This window comes from Meleagris gallopavo, chromosome 3, assembly GCF_905368555.1.
Source record: "Meleagris gallopavo chromosome 3, MGAL_WU_HG_1.1, whole genome shotgun sequence".
NCBI classification, from domain to species: domain Eukaryota; kingdom Metazoa; phylum Chordata; class Aves; order Galliformes; family Phasianidae; genus Meleagris; species Meleagris gallopavo.
This window is the reverse complement of record NC_139406.1, coordinates 5,592,751-5,618,543: the sequence shown is the minus strand read 5'-3', so window position 1 is coordinate 5,618,543 and position 25,793 is coordinate 5,592,751. Positions and strand designations below refer to the sequence as shown.

Below are 25,793 nucleotides of genomic sequence, written 5' to 3'. Positions count from 1 at the left end.
TTACTTGGAACATTTTGCTCTTTTTTTATGTGTCAGTACATTGTATTAGCTGGTAGAGTGTAGCTATTTACAGTCATTTGCTGTAGGTCAGAGAAAAAATGAGAATGAGGAGAGGAGGGGGGGAAAATTTATGATTGTGTTATGTACGTAGACAGCACTATTGTGTAAATAATGTGTGTAACACTGTAAGGATCAAAGAGAAAAGTCTTTTGTTACACAAACTAATACAATAAAAAATATCTTTTCGAAGTGTGAGACCTTTCTCAGGGCTGAAACAAACCCTACAGAGTTTGTGTGCAAATTTAATTAAATGATTTATGCTACATGTGAACATGTACATAGGTGCCTGTGCAACTGTCATTGTATAGATGCAGAAACATCTGATATTGACTGGTTTGGATTCTTACATGTTCTCTACTTTCGGAATAGAAATGGTCACAAATGAAAATGTTCAGCATTCCACTACCTTTTAAAAGCTAATATTAAATGTCATACGTCAAGAAGTACGTTTCCGTGTTAAGGGGATTAAAGTTATGTTCCCTTTGGTATGACTTCACCAGCATTCATCAGTAGCTTACAATGGCCTTTATCTCTTCAGCTCTGTATCTTCTGGTCCTTCAGATTTTTCTCCATCCCATGTTGAGGTGACTCATAGTCATTTCCTTCCACTATCACACTGAGTGACCATGGGCAGAAAAATTGTTTTCATCTGCTCTTTTTAGTTAACATTCTCGTTCCAGTGGACATACTCAGATAAATTATTTCATAAGTTATGACGTTTATCTATGAACACTGTGTTATCCTTCACCTCAAACCTTGTCATCAGTGTCCTTTCCAGTCTCTGAGAAAAATATTTTATACTGATTGGGATGCTGCTTAGATGTTAAGCATCATTCTCCTTTTCTCCAGGCCTGGAAGGACTGGTGTGGGACATGTGTAGCTATAGTGGTATGAAGTATATAATTTCTAGTGGTTCTGAGTGATTATTGTTCAAATTTCTTCTAGGTAGTCTCTTTACATCGTTATGTGATGCAGAAGGATCACTCTTTGCCAGCTGCCAAATCAAGTATTGTTGTACAGTCTCTGCCTTCAGCAACATCCTCAGTGTTCTGGCAGTTGGGACCCTTGGAAGGTCAGGGCAAAACAGACCTCGTGCTGCCTCTGTACTTCAGACTCTCTGCTCTGTAAGTACACTGGATGATCTTGTGGCTATAAGATGGCATTTCCAATTTAAGTAGAGTGTTCTGACTTAAAAATAGCTGGAATTTTCTGGTGATGAAACTTACTATCTGGCTAAAATACACAGGAAAGGAACTTTACTATACATGAAAGGAACTTTAAAGATTTATTAATCTTTATAATCGACAGAAACTTCTCTTTAAGAAATCAGTATATTTCCTGTAGTATATCATAAGTGTACCATAAGTGACAGGCAGCATCTGATAAAATTCATTATTTTCCTGCTGCTTCTAAGAAGAAAGGGTGGAGATGCTTTTGGGTGTTTTGAAATATGTTACGTGTAGAGGTGTACGTTTTCCAGCTTTAAAAAAGATGTGACTGCGACCCAACTGCACTTTAGCTGAAATAAACATTTTGGGGAAAAATTTAGCTGAGTCGTTATTTTTGGTCTGGCAGAAGAGAAGCCAACGGAGTGCCTGTTATTACCCTGATGCTGATTACTGGAACTGACCAGCTTAAGGGCAATTTGGTAACTTTGTTTAAAAACAAAACTAGGTCCAGCTGTGATTTAGAGAGGGAGAAGCTCTAAACCACTTTTTTATTTTCCTTTAAGATAAATAATAAAAAAAGTTTCCTAGCTGAAAACATTATCTGAACCTCACATGATGTGGGATTTAGGGAATTAACAGGATGATTCAGGCACACAATCTTAACATTCATACCCAATCTTGAGAATTTTCCTTGAGGGATAAAACTTCTTTCCCACTCTTGGTCAAAAAAACAACCCAAACCCTAACATTGAGCTCTGGCACACGCTGTAGTCCAGTCTAACCTCAGGATGCAAGCAGTGTGACTTTAGCAGACTACTCCCTGTCACTCCTTCCCTTTCCTCTCCTCTGTTCCATATGGAGACATGTGCCAGCAGCTGGAAGCAGGGGTTGAAGGGTGGTTCAAAGTGTTCCTTTGTTATTTTTTATTAGGGAGTGTGACAGAGGGCACTGAGAGCTGCTGTTTGTATTAGCTTGCATCTGCGTTTGAAGACAGAGCGAGGGTGCTGGCTGAGCTCTGCCCCCGAGTAATAGAAAGTTCTAATCTTGCTGCCCTTCTGCTCTCGTGATGTAATTCTGGTTTGGTTTTCCTGTAAAGGGAAGAAAAATTGTCACACAGGCTGCACTCATGCAGCAGGAATTGAGCATGCTCAGAATGGACAAAATTCTCAACGTGGCCACATAAAGTCATGGTGGGTTTGTTTCATGCTCCTTCCCTTGCCATTTCTCCTTAAAAATAAACAAAAGGACTCAAGCAAAATATATCCTCTCATTTATGCAAGAAATAAAGGAAATTAATGAGACTTGGTACCTCTCCATACTGCTCTTAACTTCAAATGTACATGTGCCCGTATATTTTCTTGCTTTCTCCCTCTTAGGAACTGCTTTTCTTGGTGGTCCTTCTGCCACTGTGATTTATAGATTCCTCTGACATAATCTTTGACATCTTGAAATCTACAATCTGATTTTCTTTTTTCCTTTGCCATTCTTCCTTAGTACACAGCGACTTCTTCTATGGCTTCAAGCTGCGCCAGGGGAGATTCAGGCCAGACATTAGGAAATACTACTTCTGTGAAAGAGTGTTCAGGCACTGGAATGGGCTGCCCAGGGAGGTGGTGGAGTCACCAACCCTGGTGGTGTTCAAGGAACGTTTGGACATTGTGTTGAGGGACATGGTTTAGTGAGAACTGTTGGTGATGGGTACATGGTTGGACTGGGTGATCCTGTGGGTTTTTTTCCAACCTTGGTGATTCTATGATTCTTTTCCCATTCACTTTTTGAATTGGTAAAATCTTTTTACTTACTGGTCCCCAGATGAATCAAGTAATGCCAAATTACCTGGAGATTTCTTGATTATTATTGTTGTTATTTTAAAAACTTATTTTATTTGTGCCTTTTTTTTTTCCAGTTTTCTGTCAAATTCAGTTCATTTTGGTTAATGCCTGTGACCCGTCTTTTCTCTGTCTTACTTCATAGAGTCTCTGTGGTCTTTTAAAATTCACTTGACTTTATTTGATTGATTGTTTCCAATTTCCCTGCTGTTCTGATCCTATCTCACAGCTGCTCTTAGGAGGTAATCTCTAACATTCCCTCTCAAACAGAGTAACTTTACTAAATATATAGGATTTTCCCTTTGGCTGACACAGTTGTAGACAAGTAGATCCAGAGCTTGCCTTATCTGTCTTGTTTTAAGACAAATCCAACCTGATAGGATGGTCAGACAGGCTGCCTGCAATATACTGCCTTTCACCTCATTTCTGGTTCCCCTTTTGTTGAGCCACATGCTGGCAACATCCTTGTCATTTCTGTATCTATCTCCTCCCTTTCCTCCAGCTGATGTTTTGGCACTATTTAAATCCGTGTCCAGTTGTGCTTTTATTAAACACAGGGATGGAAATTCTGCCCAGTGGTTCCTTTTCGTTCTCCACCTTCCTTTTGTTTTGTCTTAAATACATTTAAGGGGGAAGCAGGAGGAGGGATGGAAAAGGAAGGGTTCAGTCTAGACTTCCAGAGCAGTTTCTCTTTCCCTAAAGAGCACAGCTCATTTCCTTACAGAGTGGCTTTCCTTACAGCATGGCTGGGAAGTTGCACATTTCTTCTCAGCACTAACTTTCCTGAAATTTGTTGAGTCAAAACATAGCTACTAAGCATAAACACAAAAGTCTGAGTGTTCTCCTCTCTATTTCTGCAGAATAGAAGAATGAGCAGACTAATGAGTTTGAAGGGGAGCAGCCACAGTGTGGAAATGTTGAAAGAAAATAGATAAATATCCATAGACACACCTGCACTTGGGTGTTTCTGCACTGTGGGGCCTCACAGGAGTTATTTTTTGTCATAAATGATTCAAGGACAGAAAACTGAGCAATGTGGAAGTTGATGATTTGCCTGAGGGTTATTTACAAGGTTTTGCCTTTGCAAAAGAAGTGTTAGTTTATGGCTGTAACTTTAACCCTTCATCCACTGCACTTAGCCAAAGACTGGAGAGATTTATTTTTGTGTTGTTGTTCAAAATACATTTACATTTGCTGGTTTTGAATAAAGACTCATTTAGTAGTGGTGCATCTACTCTTGCCAAGTTTCTGTGTTTCATTAAATCAAATTAAATTGCATTGTCATTTTAAAAATGAGTAGTGTAGTCTTCACTACTGTTTTCCCCCGTGATACTCGGTTTAAATTTTTCAGATAAATGAAGCTCGGTCTGGTTAGAAAAAAACAAGCATAAATACCCAAAAAACAAGTGATGAGATCATAATTTGTCTCCTTCATGGAGTTTCCACTTTATTAATGTAGCTGCTTCCTTATGTGTTTGTTTACTTAAGAGATGAGGTTTCTTTTGTGTGAAGATGTGGACAGGAAGATAAGCTGGAATCTGACGGCATCCCTGGTTTAAGATAACTGTTTCATCCATTCAGTTTGTGATCTGCTTAGCAAGACAAAGCCACCACAAAGTAAAATACCACACTACTCCTTGCCATCACAGTGATGTTTTTTCAAATGAAAGACAGAACCTGTCTTAAGAAGAGGTTGGGCAGGTGTGCTGGTGAGGAGTGGCTACTACATCCCCTTGATCATCGTTGCCTGTTCTTCCTGCTTTTTCCTCTGAGTTCTGTTGCTCTGTGTTTTTTAGATTCTGCTGCATGTAGTAGGTGCTAAGGCTCTGTGTCTTGTAAATTGGGTGAAAGTGAGAGGTTAAGGTGCTGCTTTCTATGAGGGAGAATGGATGAGCAGCAAACGAAGATGATTTAGCAAATGCTACTTTTGAAGGTGTGACTTCAAAAGTAAGTCAGTGCACTCTGACAAGGGGAGAAACTGCAACAGTAGGCAACATTTTCATCCTCCCAGGCAAAGACAAGCGAGTATCTCCTATTTTTTGGCAATTTTCATCATTTTACAGATGTGTACTCTAATGTATTGGGCTGGACAAAGGGAGATTTTGAGGCATAAATTGGGACTGTGAGTGTTTTTGCACATGTTCTTGCTCAGTCTGGCAGGAAGCAGTCACAAAGAAAAATCGGCTGTGTTCAAGGAAAGCCAGAGTGGGAAGCAGTGCTGTGCTAAATGCTGAATGAGGCAGTTCAAAATACGTGGAGGCATAGATGGAAGTTAAAAGAAGAAAAAACAAGAAGGGTATCTAATTTTGTGGTCCATCATCTATGGAATTCCTGAGCTCCACCTGTGTCTCAGGGTCTGTCAGTGGCCTTGTAGCTGCACAGCAAAATTCTTAGATCTGCGAAGTAAGAGTAATAAGTGCTTGGAGTTATTGGTTTAAAATGTAATAACTAAAGATTGAGTTTTATCATTGCTGATAATAATATGATTATTCATTTGTTCTCACTCTAATTTTTACGTCAGAAAAGCATTACAGTTTTTCTGTGTACAGTGTATGTGCATACATATTTCTCTGTACGTCTCGCTCAGAGGCAGACTGTAAAGATTTAGAATTCTTTGCCTTATCCTGATATGTAACATACACTGTAGCAGTAAAATTCCTTCAGATCAATGTATTTTAGCAGGGGTTGTTTAATACTTTCTCAGTAAATGGTCAACAGATAAGCCACATCATTTAAAGAGGAAATCAACGTTTACTTTCTGTTTTGGCACGTCTCTCATTTTTTACGAAACAAGACAGAAGAGGCCAGATTTAGTATAGCATCCACATGGATCTAAAAATCTATGCATGCTTTAACTGAAGATGGTAGAAGAAAGCAGAAAAGAGCTACATTTCTTACTTATGAAGAAAGGTTGAGGGAGTTGGGCTTGTTCAGCTTGGAGAAGAGAAGGCTCCGGGGAGACTTCGTTGTGGCCTTCCAGTACTTGAAGGGAACATATAAACAGGAGGAGGAACGGCTGATTAATGAGGGTGGATAGTGATAGGACAAGGGGGAATGGTCTTAAACTGAGACGGGAGTTTTAGGTTAGATATTAGAAGGAAGTTTTTCACTCAGAGGGTGGTGAGGCACTGGAACAGGTTGCCCAAGGAGGCTGTGGATGCCCCTGGAGGCATTCAAGGCCAGGCTGGATGTGGCTCTGGGCAGCCTGGTCTGCTGGTTGGTGACCCTGCACATAGCAGGGGGTTGAAAATAGATGAGCATTGTGGTCCTTTTCAACCCAGGCCATCCTATGATTCTATGATTCTATATGATCTTGATTACCATAGTTGTAACTGACAGTTTTGCAGGAGGTACATACGAAGGTATGATGATCCCTTTGCATCAGTTTCATGTGTATTTGTACTAGGAGTGGCAGTGCTCAGGTCTGTCTCTAGATTAGTAATGTCTTATTTGTAAAATGTACCATTTTCAGTTTTCCAGGCTAAAATAAGATACATTTTTAGTTAAAATGTAAGTGTACACTTGACTATGTATAGATTTGGAAAAAATTCTGATAGCTTGCTTGCTTTGTGAACAGCCATTGAGTGCAGACTCCAATTTCAGAGCTGGCTGCTGGTTTTACTTGCTTTCTCTCAGTGTTGCTGCTGATCTCAAAGTTACTTAGGCAGGTAACTATGATGCTAAGTAGAACTGGGAAATATGCATATAAACATTATTTTTGCCTCACATTTTTTTTCTTTTGTGCAAAAATGGTGAATAATTGCCATCACTAAACTGGTTGGAAGTGGAAAGAATGACATGTTGCACCAAGGGCAGAGAGGTGAGGAAAATCTTGGGGTTTTCTAAGTGTTTACAGGAACTTCCTGAGATTTCAGGAAGTAGATGAAGGCTAACTGAGTTGTATATCACCTTGACTCTTAATAACATCGCCTATGTATTCAATTGGCACTACAGAAATAATTGTGATGGAAGAACCATAATGCTTCTCAGGAAATAGCTTTTTGAGATGCGCCACTATCCAGCCAACGTCTCATGTAGCACTGCTAAAGTAGCTCAAAGTGAATCCCTCTGTCACAACTTCCTAAAACAGTTCAAGACTGAGAAATAAAGGCAACTCTCCCTGCCGCATCCCTAAATTCTCCTTTTCCACTTTCCTCTTCTACTGCCCTTCATATCAGGAGGATTACTGGATATACTTCTGGGAAATTAACAGAATGTTTGTTTTGCTTCTTTTCAAAGTGTTTTCATGGTTTTAGGTGAGTGTTTGACTTATGTTCATTGGCCCTTGCACAAGACTCTGTGAAAGCTATTTCCTTTTCCATTAATTAGAGCATATAGAATATCAGATTTTTGTGAAGTGAATTTCCTCTCAGGAGATAGGTGAGCATATGTAGTAGAAGTGGTTGTTTTTATAGACTTGTGAAGTTGGTTCTTCTAAATTTTCCAGATACTTTCTTAAGGCAAACTACAGACAGAGGTACAGTCTAGTGTTGACATGGTGAAGGCAATGGACAAAGCAAGTTGTCTTTGTAACTTGATTTGAGACAGTGGAGCTCTACTAGCCCTCTGTTTTTGTTTGCTGTAGTATGAGGGCTGCTCCAAAAGTAATGCCTTCTATTTTGTCATGCTGATCCATGATGTCAGAGGTGGATGTTGGTGGTATGGCAGTAGAAGTGGAAATTTTCTATCAGTATCCTGTTACATTTTGTGCCATGTGACAAATGGCAGTATAGGGGCATTCTGACAAAATGATGTCTGTCACGAAAGAGCGGGTGAAGCAAAGGGATGTTACTGAATTCCTCTGTGCAAGAAAAAATGGCAACCACTGACATTCATTTGACGCTTGTTGAACATTGATGGAGACCAAACAGTGAATGTGAGCACAATGAGGCCGTGGGTGGTACATTTCAGCAGTGGCAACTGTGAGAGTGGATCACCTCCACTAATGCAGATTTTTACGACTGTGGCATGCAAGATTTTATTCATTACCCTTGAAAATACATAGCTAATAGTGGTGACCGTTTGGGAAAATAGTGTCTTTTAGTCAAGGATTTGCTCAAATAGTATTATTTACTCTTTTTAGCTGTTGTAATTTCCATAGTTTCCAACTAAATAGGAGGCATTACTTTAGGAGCGGCCTTTTTGTATTTTTGTGCATGACCTATTTGAAGCTCTGGTGATTGACTGAAGAAAAGAAAAAAAGAGGAAGACATTTCCTTCTCTTTTTCTTATGTTCTGGTTTTTAAGGTCATGTCTTTTTATATCTGCTGGTTTATCTGTGTGGGTGGGCAGGTATGAGTCTCGATCTGTCTTGCCCTTGTGCAATGTAATGTGGAAGTTTAGGTTGGTATGCTGCTGGGGCCAGCCCACATCCTTCACCCACACAGCCCCATGAAGCAGTTACACACATCAATCAGGGAAAACCCTCATCTCTGCACACCGTTGGAGCAGGTGCATGAGCTATGGGTGACAACAGATGTCTGTCACATTGCCACAGGCGGCCACTAGTGCCTGGCAACTTGTCTGCCTACAACAGATCTAACTTATATCTGAGAGTGTTGTCCAAATGCTTCTTGAACTCTGGCAGGCTTGGTGCAGTGACCACAGCCTTGGGAAGCTTATTTAAGTGCCCAACTACCCTCTGCTAAAGAATCTTTTCCTAAACCCCAACCTGACTCTGTCCCCTGATGCAGTTCCATGATGGTTCTGTCACTGTAATCATAGAGGAGAGATCAGCACCACCTCTCTGCTGTCCTCATCAGAAAGCTGTAGGCTACCATGAAGCCCCCCCTCAGTCTCTTCTTCCTTGCTCTGAAGAAACCAAGGGATCATTGCTGCTCCTCTAAGGCCATCTTGGCCTCTAGACCCCTCACCATCTTTGTAGCCTTTGATTCCCTCTTGTACAAAACAGTCTCAAAGTGGAGTTATTGGCTTTTTCCAAGTCCTATGTACTTTGAGAATGCTACAGAGTGTGAGACAAAGTCTGTTCTTCTGTGCCCAGGTAAGCGTGTAGGGGCATCTTGGGAGTTAAGTAGTGTGGCTATGGGTTGTATCAGTACATATGAAAGAAGAATTTGATGTCATCTTTTGGCATTTCAAATGGAATATTGTCTTTCTTTGACTAAATTAATAGAGGATATCAGAACAAATTATGCTTGGGACTTAGGCATGTAGGCAGAGGAGGAGATCCAAGAGTGCTCTAGTCTTGAGTATGCTCTTCAACATTTGATAGGGTGATATTTTCATCATCTTGGGGTTTTCAAAGTTAAATATCTTCAAACATGGAGTTCAGAGTACCACCCAGTCTGCTTGTAGCTCTTGGTGCTTTGGGAACGGAGCGTATCCGTACCATCATTCCGGTTGCAAACCAAACATTGCTTATGAACAAGGAACAAGTACACGAAGAAACTTAAAGAACTTTGACTTACCCACTTATTTTATTTTTACACTTAACTTGTAGAAAGCATAGTGTTGATTTTTTTTTTTTTTTTAAGAAAGAGTAGTATTAAAGAAGCACATGTTCGACATTTAAAAAGTAGCAGCCTTCCTGAATCAGTGTGTTCACAGACATGGAAATTACAGGGTAAGGGCCTAGTTGGGAGCAAATTCCCTATGCCAACAGTGTTCATGCTGCTCCATTTCACCTGCAGATAATGACAGGGACAGATGCCTAGTCTGAAGAAAAGAGTTGACTTCAGTTCTACTGCACATGATTCTTAGGAGTGGTACAGAAATTCTGACTCCTATATTTCCAGCTTGGAAACACCAAAATTTTTTCTTGTTATTTAGTTTATTGTAGTACAGAGAAGCTTAAATAGTTAGTAACTGTACGTAACAGAGAAGAATATCTATTTTGTTTTAAAATTAACCTAACAAAGTATTTATGGATGCAAAAGTCTGTGTGTAAAGGAAGTGAAGATAGGAAGAACTGTGATGATTCTTGTTTTCTTACAATTAAAGGTAATGACTTAGCAAGCATATAAATAATATTGCCATAAATATTAGATCACATAGATAATGAGGCCATCTTCAGCTACATTACATAACTTTTTGCTGGTGCACATTCCACAAAAGGGAAGTGAATCTTCATGCTTCAGGATGTAAACTCACCACCAACTGAACAGTTAAGAAATTCTTCCTGTAGAGAGAAATGCCATCTTGCCCTGCTCTACCTGTTTGTTTTTCTTCTAAGAAGCATCTGCTCATATCTTCTCTTGAAAACAAACTCTCAGACCAGCTGCTTTGATATTAGTTTTTTTTACCTTTCATACAGAAGTTGGTCCCTACTCATTTCTTACTCTTAAGATGCTGAGGTGGTGGTGGTCCTGCTATAAGGTGTTAAGGTGCTGCTTTTTATGCATTTGGTTAACACTGAACTGACGCTGATCTGCAGGCTGAAGCACAGGAGAGTAACCATGTGATGGTCACCCTTGGCTTTGCTCTGTTTTGCTATTTTATCAGACAAATGAGCTTGCTCTCCTAATCAGGTTTTCACACAATAAGCCTTGAAGAGCCTAGTACAGATGGTGGGAGAACTGATATATGGGTGAGGGGAGGAGGGAAAGAAAAACAGAAAAATATTTGTCAGGCTTGATAGCGCTAATGAAAACATAAAGAAAGAAAGAAGGAAAGCAGTGTTTAGAGAGCAAAGAATGAACTGACAAATGTGACCTCTGTTTTTCCCAAGGGCTCCTGACTTTGAAACCAAAGCTGGCCTTAATGTTCACCAGGTGTCATCAGGGTGTTTTGATTCCCTATAAGGATGGGAATTAGCCTTATAGTTTCTGCATCTACACTTCAGTGAACATCAGTGACAAGGGTACATTCTTGTTCAGAGCATAACCCATGAGATTCAAATGCCACAAAAATAGTTCTGTTACTGCCACAGGAGGTGGTGAATGCAGACCTGTAATTCATACAGATTTTGCCACGAGAACCTTTCCAATCCTGTCTCTTCTTGAACATGGTCTAACTGAGCATTTCTGAACAGCATACAGAGCAATGGGAAAGCTTGGAGATGTAGCACAGGGGCAATGCTAGCAGTAAGACTATTCCTCAAGCTAAGATAATTCTTTAAAGTTCAGTATTTTGTCATCTGAGATTATAGTTCAATTTCCTGGAAGAAGAGAGATGCTATTTTGTTCAAGATATATGGCTCTTTGTCTCCAGTTGTTATACAGGCAAATTGTTGTTACTTATCATCCTCTTTCTGGCTGCTTCCTCTCTGTGGGTAATTGCGCCTCTGATATTACCAAGATATTTCAGCCTTGCTTGTGGCTTGAGTGTTGTATACAAATTTTTAGCTCTTCAGGTGACTGTCTTGTCCTTCAGAAGGCAGCTTTATAGGAATAGAGCATATTGTCAGCCAGAGGAAACAATCTCCTGAATGGTGTATCTTTGCATTCCCTACCCCACCCTCATTACCTCTGAGAGCCAACCATTTCTAAACTTTTCCTCTTGTGAGGAATGAGAAATGTAAGCAACTCATCTAATACCCTGATCCTGATGTCCTACTGCAGGCATGGGGTTAAGGCTGGTAATGTGCCCATGACAGAAGGTTTTTCTGGGAAGCACCTAGGGCTATCCAGAGGTCAGTTCACGACCAATTCAATGGATGGATGCCTTAAGAACAGAATAAGATAACATCCTTAACACTTCTAGGTATACTACAGGACTCTGTAGGTCCAGAATTGCAAAGGATGACTGCTGCTTCTTTTCATCAGTGTGAGATCTCCTGCAGCTTATATCTGTTCCATGATCACCTTCTGCATCAATATCAGTTTGTTTAAAAAATGTATGACCAGAGCAGTTTCAAGATACTATTGGGGATACTATTGTGCACGTTGTCAAAGATTTAAGATTTCTAGTCCCTGCTGAACTGAACACAAAGTTGTTGTTTTTATCAGTAATTACATTTCTTATTGTGGCACAAATCCCTGCTCATCTTATCTTTATGTAGAAGTATTCAGTTTATTCTTTAGTAATGTTTTATATTTAAATTGGAAAACGACTGCATAACCTTGTAGGGAAGAATGGTATTTGTATTCTGGGGGAACATTATATTAATTAGCAAATAATCACAGAATCACAGAATTGCAGGGATTGGAAGGGACCTCAAGACATCATTGAGTTCTATCCCTCTGCTGAAGCAGGTTCTCTACAATAGGTTGCACACGTAGCCATCCAGACAGGTCTTCAATATCTCCATAGAAAGAGACTCTGAAACTTGCACTATTCCAGTGCTGTCACCCTTGTAAAGAAGTTCTTAGACGTGTTCATATGGAACTTGCTATGTTCAAGTTTTAGTCCATTGCTCCTTGTCCTATCACTATGCACCACTGAGAAGAGCCTGGCCTCATCCACTGGCCTCACATCTCCTTTCAGATATTTATAAACATTAACCAGATCCCCCCTTAGTCTTCTTTCCCTCAGACTAAACAGATCTAGGCACCTCAGCCTTTTCTCGTATAGGAGATGCGCCTATTTATCTTTGTGGCCCTGCACTGGACTCCTTATAGGGGATCCCTGTCTTTTTTGAACTGGGGAGCCTAGTTGTGGACACAGTATTCCAAATGTGGTCTCACCAGGGCAGAGTAGAGGGGGAGGATTACCTCTTCAACCGGTTGGCCACTCTCTTTTTAATGCACCTCAGGATACCACTGGTATTCTTGGCCAAAAGAGCACACTGATGGCTCATAGCCAACTTGTTGTCCACTAGAACACCCAGGTCCTTCTCCGTAGAGCTGACGTGATTAAACTGAGGCATGTTGCTTTTTCAGTTTGACTTTGAAGAATGTATGATTTAAGAGTGTGCAAAGAAATGGTTATTCCCATGTCCCTAAAATAACTTTTGCAGATACACTGAAGTACAGTTTGGTTCTAATGGCTAAAAGTTTGGAAAAGAAATGCTGTCCAAAGATAGGCGCAGAGCATAGTAATCTCTATGAAGCTCTATAAACTCAGAAATCTAATTTCTGAGTTTAAAGTAGAGTATCATATGCATGTAAACTAAGGTCAAAGTGTTCACGTGTAGATATATAGGGTAGCATTAATATCTTGTCAATATTTATGTATTATTTACAGAAAATTTCCACCTAGGTACCTACTCCTTTTACGTCACATTAGTATAAGTTGCTTGCAGTTGGTTAAGTGGGATTTAGCAGTGCTACAGGAGTGTGTACAGCTACTGTGGGTTTTAGGGCCGAATATAATGACTAGGGAGATCGAAGTCTATTGAAAACCAGAAAATCTCAACAAGCCTTTTAAATGAATTGTTGAAATCCTCTAAGTGGATTTCATAATAAAAGTATCTGAATGCATTCACATATGTAGGGAAACATGAGTCCATGTGGGCATTGCTGGGCTGTGATCTAATTTCATATAATACTATCATATAGCTAAGCCTGTGCTACTATGCAGCGCAAGTTGTCTTGGATATTGTCTTCTGAATTGATTCAGATTCCTTATTAGAACAAGGACACTTCTGTTGTAGAACATGGGCCTTGTTCAAGTGTACTGAATGATTTTAAGGATGCTTCAGTGTTTGGAATGAGGCAACAATGCCTGAAGGAGAGTAGTTTCAACAGCAATTTGAATGTGTAAGAACAAGTCCATCTTGGAAATTGATGCGGTCATTATTGCTTTATTTCTATTATTCTTGATGTAGTTAAAAGTAGTACTTCAATATTTCTGAAATCTTAGTTTTGTTCAGCAGCAAATTCTGGGAAGTTCACAAGCAGCTGCAAAAATAACAAGAGTAATTCAAAAGGAAGCTGCTTCAATATTTGCAGCTGAAAAGTTCTCCTGCTGAATTCCCAGATGTAACCTTTAACTTCACTGCCCCATCGATATGAGTAAATTGTGTAAGGAACAGCATCTGGTGCAATCTTCACTACTTTTCTTTCTTTTTTTCACAAATGATTTTGTTGTTGCTATAGAAGGAAAATAATATATATTCTACAGATTTCTGAGAAAAGAAAAATTGTTTTCACTAAGGTAAATCTAGAAAAAATTGAAAGTAATTTTGTAGGAAACAATTTGAGGTTTTTCTTATGAATGTAAGTAATGACAAATAATTCCGGAGTACACTCAGGAAAAACTTTTGAAATTCAGCAGTGCCTCTAATTTTCAGTTATACTTACTAGTGGTGATGAATGCCTGTATATTTGTACGAGGAGACAGACAACTGCTCACACTGAGATGCCCTGAAGTTAGCATTCTGGATGTTCTTTTCCTGATCAGTTTTATATTTATTTCACTACTCTTGCAAATCACAGAGTAATTGCAAATCAGCCTACAATGTTATGGTCCTACAGTATGCCATCGAGCTCATGGTTTTAAAATATTACACCCACAGTTTTCTGTGTAATTTTTTTTCTGTGTCACGGAGTGGATTTAATTGCTTGTGAGTTCTCCCATAGGTCAGTTTTGCACCATCAGTGATTTTGTGTCTTTGAGATATTTTGAATATCACATATATTTGAGTCATATATTTGAAGATGTCTATGGCAGTTTTCTGTGCATGTATCTGGAATGAAAAATACTTTTCAAACAGCATCTCTTTCGGTTGTTGTCCAGCTATCTGCAAACAAGAAACAAAGTGGGAGAGAGTGCTTACCACTGTTGTTTCTTAAATTTGATGTGTTTACCTGTTCATTCATTCTAGCTGTTTTCTAATGATAATCACCCATTCCCTGACCAGTAACTTCAGTTACATTCTTCAGTCTGAAGAAGGTAATACTGGGCTAAAGGTGATTGAACTTCAACATTTGGAGCAGTTTTAAATTTTAGTGGCTCGTTCCTTTGAACATTCCTTAAAGATTCTGAGGATGTGAAGACACAGGGAAATAAAAATGCATTTGATGACTGAAAGAACAAGAGAAGGTTGCGGTGCTCTAGAAGTTAAAGCACAGGTGGGTGACATAGGACGTGACAGAGCTCTCAGGGAATGTCTGTGTATGGCTTGTTCTGTGTGCAGCAGCTTAAAAAAAAAAAAAAAAATCTAAAAATCCTTAGGATCATTCCTTAAATGAAAAAGGTGCTTGATGGTTAAGCCCAGAGTGATATTTTTTAGCTAAGTTATCAGCCTGTTAGTGCTTAAGGAGGGTAAAGGGTTGGATAGTGAAATGCTGGAATACCTTAAGCTAGAGCTTGTTGGTGAGCATAGCTGCAATAGCACTATAATAGGCCAGGTGAAGAAGAGGTAGAATAGATGGGTGCATCTGCTGACAATCTTTCTTTTTAATTTGGAGCCACCTGAAGGCAGTAACTAGGAGAATAATAACCCAATCCCCATATGGTTTCCGTTCTTTCAGAGTAATAGTATGCAGAATAAAAACAGTCTACTTTTAGCTCTGGCTTCTGTTTGCCTCTTTGTGAGCTTGAGAACGTTTCCTGTCTGCTTGGTGATGGGAAATGTACCCAAAACAGACGTAGGTGAGTGACATTTCTCATGCCCAGCATTCTGCTTTGGGTTTTCTGTATCACCTCAGAGACGTTGCAACATGTAGGAAGAGGAAAGGAGATAGGAGTGAAAGAGCAGTGTATCTTTAGAATGATTTACAGCTAACTCGCAGCTGTAATATTTTATTATGTTGGCTTCTCAGCACGTATTGTATTTAAAATGTATTTTTCATTTAGAATTCTTTAGTCTGGTCCTGCAAAGAGCAGATGAATATTGTCCTTAAAAATGCATGTAGTTTTGTGAGTGGTGCATTTTGAAATAAGGCGATTTGCTTTGGTCTAGAATGTATACATAAACTCTGTACCTACAGTTTTTTCATTTTTGCTTCACTATCTCCCCATACTTTCCTTCCTGTCTATGTTCTCTTATTTCCTCTCTAAATTACAGATAGGAGGGAGCAACAGTTTTCATTGAAGCAGGCTTCACTTCTGGGGGATAATCTTCGGCTGTTTTAAGTCAGGCCAAAAGTTCACAAGGGTGTTGTCAAACATGACATGTGGCTTTAGGAAAGAAAAAAAAAAAAAAAGAAAACAAAATCAGCAGTCCTTGGCACCTGGCAATCTTGAGATACACAGCATCAGGAAGAAATACTCATTCTGCTTGTTTTTCTAAGTGGGTTTTGTGCCAGATTATGGCCTTTGCCCTGCCTCCCCTCAAATAGGGTTTGCTGTGCAAATGCACCCATTGTGCAAAGAGCAAGGTGCATAAAGGAACAAGAGACCAAGAGTTTGTACTTAGGCTGTGTTGAGTACTGATAGTACAATAAATTATTATTAACACAGGTTAGGATGGCAGAATGAAAGGCACTGTCAATATTGGTATCTTTACTAGTATCTGTTGCCCTACTGACTGACTTAATTGCTTTAATGAGAGAATGTGAAGGTGAAAAACCCCTTCAGAAGAATTCAGGAAGGAGAAAATCAGGCCACCTCCTCCATTTACATGTCCAAATAGATATCTGTGTACTTACTGGAGATGAGAAGTTAAGGTTAAGGATTTGAAGGCACTTGGGTAGCAAGCACTTTAGGACTGGAGTTTCTGTGAAAAGTTGTACTTTTTGTTTTTCTATTTGGAAAAATAAGAACTCCTGGAACCTATTGTTCACTCTTTTAATGTTACTGTAGGAAATAAAGTCTAGGCTGTTCTTTTTCTTTTTTTGGCATTTCTCCTTTGACTCACTGTGTGTCCCGGTTCAGCGGAGACATGATCATGCAATAAAGCTTTGGCTTTTCCTGACGTGAAGCTCTGCAGGGAAGAAGGTGCACTGTGGGTGCATGGGTTCTTTCCAACGCCAGTCTCAGTATGAATGCAGTCTTTAATGCTGCTTTAGAACCTCAGAAGTTACCCTTTCTGTCTCCTAGTGGGATTTCAAGCCCTGCAAAAGTCCTTCACCCATCTTTAAATAGACACAAAGAATGTAGGCTTGGCATTGTGCATTTGTCATCTTTATGTTCCTTTTCATATTGCTTCCTGGGTCAGTTTTGCTGTTATTACTTCATCTTTTCAGATTTTTGAGTAAGGAATATGCTGGATATGGCAAATATTTGCTTTCTATATATTTCATGTTCCTCACAGAGTAGTTAAGATGGAACTAAGTGTTCGCTTCATCTGGTAGAAGGAATTGGGAGCTCTATTCAGAAATGACGATGTTATGCTGTTCCTCCACAAAAGAGAGATATGGTACCTATGTTAAGCCAGAGATTTTTGGTAGCAGACAGATAGGTTGTGTCTGTAATAAAAAAATAAATGAGCTTGGAATTATTCTTTGACACTGAGGCCACAGGGCACCAAAAGAAGGTGGCACATCCAAATTACATTGAGATTTATCTCTGGGCTGAATTTTTTTCCTATGGTGCAGGGGAGAGTGCCAACAGGTCTGTGGAAACTGAGCTGAGGAGTAGTCTAATAACTGTAGAGATACTTGAAGTCTATTGTCTAAAATGTGTTTGGTTGTGGAGGTTTTTTTTTTTTTTTTTTTTTTTTTTTTTTTTTGTTGTTGTTGTTGTTGTTGTTAATTTACTGATTTAGAGGAGTCCAAAGTATAAAGAGGAGTTTCTGGTCATTTATCTCTGGTTATTCTATTTACTGAAGATCAGACCTCCAACTGGTGCATTTCGGGCATTTGGGATTTCATTTTGTCTCGCCACTGCTGAAAACTTTACTATGCTTTTGCATTAACACAACACTCATGTTACTTTTGCATCTCTCTCAAAGAATAGAAGAAATGGCCTTAAGCAAATGTAACAGTGGCCTCTCTATTCGAGGATCTGTGATGATGGGAGTGAACAAGCTTGCCTTTTCCCCAAGGTATTTTTGCCCTTCGTTTAAGATTTCGAGGAATGACAGAGAGGTTTTTGGTTTTTTTTTTCACTGTACGATGCAGTGCACTTCTGCAGTGTGCTTTAAGTGCTTGCATGGCTGTGCCTGTCTATCTGTCTATCATACATGTGTTTGTGTCTCTATATGTAGACACGCAAACATACATCGCCCATTTCTAGGGAAGATCTGCAGTGCTGTATGGGTTTTGGGTGGCTGTTATTGAGTGATAGTGACAGGTCATGTGGATACTGGGGCTTAAACCCAGCAGGAGGCGGTGCGTGTGCATCTCCAGCATGAACACAATCGACATCCTCTCTGCAGAAGGGTGGCCAGGCCTTTCCTTAGGAAACATATGCCAAAACTATTATTGGAGACAACGTCATAGCCTGCAGCAAACTGGACAGGATGTTAATGAGGAGGGAATTGTGGAGGAAAGAATCTGAGCGCATCCCATATTATCAAAACAAAATGCTGAACAAACAGTTTATTTCCATAATCAGCAATCCTGGTATTTTGATATTTATCAGCTGTATGCCGTTATATTTTTCATTACTTAGTTGATAGCAGCTCGGAGGCTTTTAAGTGCAAAAATAAATAAATAAATAAGTGCAAACATCTGGGAGGCTATAAAAGACACTGCAGACCCAGGACAGCTCATTATTTCTCCTTGACGAAGAAATCTCTGTTGCATTCTGTGATGTCTGTGACAGTGTGTAATGAGGCACTTCACCATGTCAAGCCCAGAGTCATAATTCTGTCTTATCTGCTGCAATAATGAGACTTTCTGAACTACTGAACTCAGCGGAAGTCATAGGTGTAAAGAAAATGGCTTGTGTTTTGCAACTATTTACAACAGGTGAAGACCAGAGAATTCAGTTATTTTTTCTCTTGAGGACTAGATTGTATCAGGGTTGGAACTTAGAAATTAAGATCTATTTATGGTTTCAACAATGTTTAGCACTAATTTAATTTCACAGTTGGCAGATTTCTTCGGTAGTTCTTGATTGGAGGTTGCTTATTTTGCTTCTAGTTGTGCGTTTTCTCCCTTCTTCCTGCCCTTTCCTGCAAGTTTTCCTAACTGTGAGACTTAAAAACATGGGCCAAACTTTTGGGTTTGGTGATGTATTCAGAAATTGACTGCATTTATTTACAGTGGTGACTGCTAAGCCTGCTTACTCTTAGTAGACTATTGATCCAGCAGAAGAGCATTGCATGGGAGATTTTCAAAGAAGTATCAATATGAAAACGTCAATTATTCGTGTTCTTTCTGCAGAAGAGCACAAAAAATGTATTGTTTATAAGACAACTGAAACAAATACCTTTGGGGATAATAGCTGTCCATTTTAAGTAAATTTTTTTTTTTGCTTTGGAAAGCAAAATACTAAACTGTATCATACATATCTTTTTCTAAGATGCAAACTGTTAAATGATTTTTGTGCACTGGTCAGAAGTTCATCATTAATGTTAATGTTTCCCTTGAAACGTTTGACTGATTATCTATTTATTCATAAACATAAGTCCAGAGCCAACGAAAGTTTGTCTTCTTAATTCTCACTGCCTTTTCTTCTTAAGACAATTAAAGTATTTTTCCCTACTTCTTTGCTAACATGAGGTAACCAAAATGAAATAAGCTGTAGTTGTAATCTGAGTTATCAGGATGACGTGGCCCTTGGCCTCTTGGCAGAGTGTTCACAAACTCCCTTGTCTTTGTTACGGTTCTACTAAATGTCAGCTCCTGTGTGCTAAGAATAGACCTTGCTGCCTGCCATCCTGATGTGACAGACCTTAGCCCTGACCTGCAGCTTGCCTTTCTTGGGGAGTAGAGAGAACTATTGGGAAAGGGCCACCCAAGACTAATTTTTTTTTTTTTTTCCCTTTCCTTTGCAGGGCAAATTCCTCTAAATAGTAGACACTTAAGAAAGGGAGAAGTTGGATGTGATCGGTTTGTTTGTGTACTATATCATCCTTCCAGATGACCTAGTTTAGGATTATGATGAGATCTGAAGAGCAGAGTATTGAAAATGTTTGTGAGAGCCTGTGTGCCAGAACAATATGGGGTAAAATCATCTTAATGAGATGTTAGATCATTTGCAGAGTACATTTCTCGGTAAATACAGTGAATTTATTTTTCTGAAGAGGAACACAATAGGCCTCTCGCAGGACTGCACTTTCATAAAGCTGGAAAAAAATAAGTAGTGGTTTTGACTCTTCTAAAACTTGTGCAGAAGCAATTTTTGGTTGTACATCTATGGTTTTAGCCATCCTTTTAATGCAGTTGTTATTACCAGCCTGCTCCAGATTCACATCTAGTGGTGGAATATTATACCAAAAAAACCCCAAAACTTTTACAGTTCTCTGGAGATAAAATGACTGTTCTTCATTGTTGGTTTTTGGGTTTTGTTTCTTTTTTTTTTTTTTAATCATCGTGGAGATGTTTTATTGTTGTAAACTGAGATCCAGAACCTAAAAGAATCCAAAATAGTACTGTAGCTTCCAGCTAAAAATCAAGGCCTGTCAGGTGGTATCACATCCACTCTCATTTCTGCTTTATTTGACCCAAGAGGAAATTCGTTGTAATGCTTGCTAACCTTTACTGAACAAGAGTAGTGGCTTAATAAACATGATTTTTTTCCCTGGGGATTTTTGCTGCCTGGTCTATGTCTGGGCAAGGTTTCCCCCTTGACATTTTTCTACCCATGTCCTGAGTCTTCCAAGGAACCCAGCAGTAGCTCTTACGGAGACAAATTGCATTAGAGTTCCTCTGGAAGAAGCACAGCCCGAGAAAAACAATTACAGTACATAAAAAGAACAATGAAGAAAGCATATTTTTTACTGTTCTGAATTTGCAAGGGGAATCTCAGAAACCTGATGAGTTCTCATTATCTCATTTTTTTAAAGTGAAAAGGTAGGGGTATGGACGATGGATAGGAAACAAAACACATTTTGCTTTTCCGCAGTGCATCCTGCTAGTAAACTTCCACTGACTACAGGTCATGTTATAAAATGATTGCATAAAAGATGAATGAGTAGAGGTTATTTACAGAAGGGAAGTTGACTTACTATATGTTTTTTTAAAATCTTAATTCTGAATGATGACATCCTCTAGTTAACTGCTTAACTTCAGTGAGTTAAATCCTTGAATAGCAATAACAGCATATTAGAATTTATATATACATATATAAAATTTTTCTCTTTGCATCTTTCACCTTTCTGTCCTTGCTTAGAGTGAAATTCAGACTGAATACATGCTAGACTGCATTGATTTTTTTTTTCCTCTTGATCTACATCCATCAACCAGAATAAATTCCATATTGAAATAATAAATATGCCTTCCCATCCAGGGAATTGCATTACATTCCTTTTCACTTCCATACATGATGAATTATTTGTGCTTGTTTGCTGTGTCAGAACTGAAGAACATTAGCATCTCTTTGCAACTTATGTGCCAAAAACCTCTTTTCTTGATAAAACTCTTCCACTGCCTAAGTCACTATAAACAACTCACTCTAAGGATATGTAGTAAAAATGCAAGTGATGGCTTACTTAGTAGATCTGAAGGCCCTAAGATATACAGCTGCATCAATAAAAGGGGTGAAAATTCAAATTTGAAGGTGTATTGGCCTGGCTACTGATATACACTTATTTTTAATGCTGGTGTTTTGAGGCGAATATATGTACGTGTGTGTATGTGTAACAAAACATAATTGAATATTTGTTTTGACTTGTTAAGTAAATGCATACAAATTCTCCATAGAAAACAATGGTAATGAACATAAAGGCAATATTTGTCAAATCATTCCAACTTAGTTTTGTATTAAACTGAAGTTCAACTCTCCTCTGCATTCTTATGCGTACAGCACATTTTGTTGCTCCTTATTGCTTTGCTGTAATGAATGTAGTACCTGTTCCTGTGCCATTATTGGACAAGAGATTTATAGGATCACAGGTCATTGTTATCCAAATAAGTTCATTGTTGTGATTTTAATACAGGAAAGTGAAATATAGTTAATATGTGACAGTTTAGTATTTTTAAATCATTCCCTTGGCTTGCAAAGAGCATAGTTCACTCTTCTGGGCCAAAAAAGTTACTTCATTCTGAGTATATCCTACTTAAGTCTCTACATGATTTTAAAAGAGTTAGCAAACTGTGAGTTTTGTTTGTTTTCATGACTTATCATGCCAGAACTTCAAATACAGAACTGAAGAGGTATTCTTACTTGATACGATTACTCTGGAGCTTATGGCAGCATTATTTCTATGACGTGGGCATGGAGTAAACAGGGCATGGAGTGATGTCTAATTGCTTTAAGTAAATAAATTTGAGGATTCTACCTGATCATTAACAGAAGTCAGATTTAATTTAATTTACTCCTCCATGACTTTTTCTAGTTTATGGCTTGAAGGTGGGAAACAGAAAAGTTCAGCTATCCAATTCTGACTAGTTTAGGATTCTGGTTTGCATCCCCTTATCTATATCTTTCTATATTGATTAGAATTCATTTCCTATCATGTTATAATTTGATCAGTTTAAGATGCATTAAGTTGTTTATGTGCTGCTTTAAACACAAAAGACATTTTAGCAAATTGTTAGCTAAAATAAGTTAACGGGATACTTCTAAATCTTAGTCTAGACAAAGACATTACATATTTACTCATGTACAGTTAACTGAAGACCTTTAACTTCTGCTCTTGAACGCTCAACCTGCCATAGTGCATCATTTTGTCCTCTTTTAGATTAATTGTCTAATGAATAATTTTGTTCTCCATACGTCAACCAGAAGAACAGTGTCTGTGCTTTGAGAACTGTGTTAGTTTTGCAGTGTAGCTAAGTGGAAAGGAATAAAATAAGAGTCAGTGAATTGTTGTTGTAAATGTCTGAGATTTAACTAATAAAAAAAATTAATTTGCTGCTTACAAAAGATAGCACTGGAAAAATTTCCGGGGAAATTTTTAGATCATATGGTGCCTTGGTAACAGTGATATTTACAATGCACAGCCTGCTTTCATTAATTATACATATGTTGTACGTGCATTATATTTATTGTTGAACAGCATACTACCGTATGTACTACTGATTTTTTTATTCTCAAAGATTGACATAATAATAATGCATTATTCTGGATTTTGTGGCAAATTTACATTTGTACACAAGTACTACTATTTCAACCTGAAATTCACTTCTTACAGGGGATATTTCTGTCCTCATTCCTGTTTCTTCAAATGATGTTTAATAGCCTCTATAATTACATGGGGGTACAAAAGGGTACAAAGATATTAGAAGGGAAAATGAAGGAGGAGGTATGACACTGGTTCACACTAAGGGCTAATTATGCATCCGAGAGTTGGATTTTGGCAGTAAAATACCTTAAGCCCTGAGGGGAGTTTTGCAACTTTTGTTGTTGATTTATAATATTTGAAACACTGAAAAGAAGGAATCCTGCCTAGCACAGTGCATGCAATGAGGATAGTCCTTTACTAATCAGAATGCAACAGGTCTGAAATCAGCTCTTTTTCCATCAATACTAGTGAAAATGCACTGTTATTGAATAGTAGTGATAATTAACCAACTAAGAGCAAGAACAAAAAAAATCTTTCTCTCCCCAAAATAACACAACGTGAATACACTTGCTGATCGTAGAGGATTATTGGCTTGACTCCTATGAACAATGAAAATTGTAAAAAAAATTCTCTCACTCTTTTCCTAGACCACATTTTTAATAGCCTTTCCAGTTTCCCAAAGCAGGAAGGGACTCAGAGGCAATGTGTAGTGATAGAAAAGCTTTGATTTTTTAAGGCTGAAAAAGAACTTTGAACACAAATAACCTGTTAAACTGGGTAGTTACGAGATTTTGGCCAGTTAAATTGCTTTTCATTTTTCCATCCATGTTAACTTTCCATTCCATGTTAATCAGTTAATATTAGGAGAGAAAGGAAATAGATAGAGATATAAAAGACAACAAGTAAGTACAAGACTGTAGTTTGCTATGACTGGAAGCATTAGGAGTTTTCTGTTGCACAATGTACTTACAATCTTACAGGAGCAAAAACAAAGGATGTACAAGTCAATGATCAACCACATGACTATCCATAAGTCTGAGATGCTGTCATGGCTCTGGGAGGGAATCCAGTAATTTGAGCCAAGCTCTTTTGAATAGTACCTAATAACAATACACTTGTAAGTGGCTGGTCGGTTCTCTGAGAAAATGCAGGATATGTGTGTCTAAATGGCACAGCAAGAAAAAAGTAATGCAGTGAACTTATATAGTATTCTTAGCCTTCATGTAAGTTTTGCATCAAATATTGCATTCCTTCTCATTCTTTTCCCTGTAGCCAGACTGGGTTTATTTCTTTACTTCTACTAGTGCATTGACAGGGTTATGGGATAGATTTCCACTCAATTTTTAGATGCGTTTTGAAATAGTGGTGTGATTTAAGAAAATGCTGAAGTAAAAAACTGATGAATCTTTGTGCTTAAGAAAAGTTAAACAGAATTTCTTCCCATGCCTCTCTGTCATACAACTGAACACGCTGAAATTATTTTATCTTTCATTATTGAGACTCATCCTGAAATCTTTGAGCAGTGAAACCCCTGGAAGTCTGGGGGTACTGGAATAAGGCTGGTCCAATGGGTCCTACTGTGAAAAGACATGAATCAGTGTGTTGACAAAGGTAGTTGGAGGCTGATGGAGGTGTTTGGAGGAAATTTTGTCTTCTTCAATTTTCTTATTCCCAAGGATGTGCTACATCCTATATCTGCAGCAGTCGTAAGCAGGACCAAATAGCATAAACACACAAGTAAACTAGTAGCTTTCATTTAGTTTGGAATAGAAATAATGCATTTTTTACCAAATTTCAGTGCCAATGTGTGCTTTGTTGGTTGGGAAAATCATCTTTTACTAGCTGATTTTGTGGCGAATGAAGCTGTGAGTGTTTTATGCTAGGTATCATGGTTCTTTGATTTAAGTCCATTCCACCTTTGCTATACAGGAAAATGAGTCTGAAAATCTTCATTCACTTCGCCTTCTAGCATGAAAGCAAAGGTTCCATTTCTGTTGTCAGCACCATTTTTTACTTGTTTTCAATGTCAGTATTAATTGGAAAAGGTAAGCTTGGTTTTTTCTGGAATTTAAGTGCTGGCTTGAATGGTTCTTGAGTAAGGATGGATTTTAACACATGCCTACTATTAATCATCATCAACAGAAAACCTCACTGTGATGAAAAGCAAAGAAAATCTCACTTCTTTATGTATCCACATGAGCCATATTAATCGAATTCAATGTTTAGTACTTCAGGAAATGATTTTGTGCCCTAAAGCTTCTTTGTTCAGTTTTTTGTTGTTGTTGTTGTTTTTCACAGCACTATGACTTTGTAGCTACCGAAATGTTTCACTGATTAGAGACTGTTAATCCCAGTCACAACAGCTCAATATCTGTAATCTTCTGAAATTCTCTTGCTGCTAACAGCTGAGGCTTTTTAATGATGCTGTGTATTATTATTTGTTTCAAACTTTTTCTTATATAGAGAAAATAGTTCTGTTTTTTATTATAGGTATTTTTTATTGTCTTCTTGCCTTGTATTGTATATTAGTGTCCTTAGAAGTCAAGATCCTGTGACCTGGAAAGAAGACATCAGGACTGGATCTCCAGTGATCATTTCTGTGTTTTATCTCAGTTACAGACCATCTTCAGCTCTACAGTCAGCTCCATCCACACACAGAACACTGGAGCTTCTTGTTTTGTAATGAGCTGACCCTGCAAACATTGATGGGAATTATATTTTATCTATAGTTTGGTTGTTATCTGTTTGAAAAGTGAGTAATGGAATATTGGTGGGAATGTTCAACTTCTACTGCCTTACCAGCACCATCTACCTCTGATGTCGTGGGCCACCATAATAAATAGGAGGCACTGATTTCAGAGTAGCCCTTGTCCGCCACATAAGTTGTGTTTGTTC

The 25,793-nt window shown here is 38.5% G+C and overlaps 1 protein-coding gene across 1 annotated transcript in view; it reads left to right on the top strand.

Annotated features, from left to right (window-relative positions):
* Positions 1 to 25,793, top strand: part of LOC116216417 (uncharacterized) — a 165,260-nt gene that overhangs the window by 91,619 nt on the left and 47,848 nt on the right. The window contains exon 2 of the mRNA XM_085219904.1: positions 1,006 to 1,184. Within this exon, the coding sequence (XP_085076030.1) occupies positions 1,006 to 1,184 (179 nt within the window). The remainder of the gene's footprint in view (positions 1 to 1,005; positions 1,185 to 25,793) is intronic.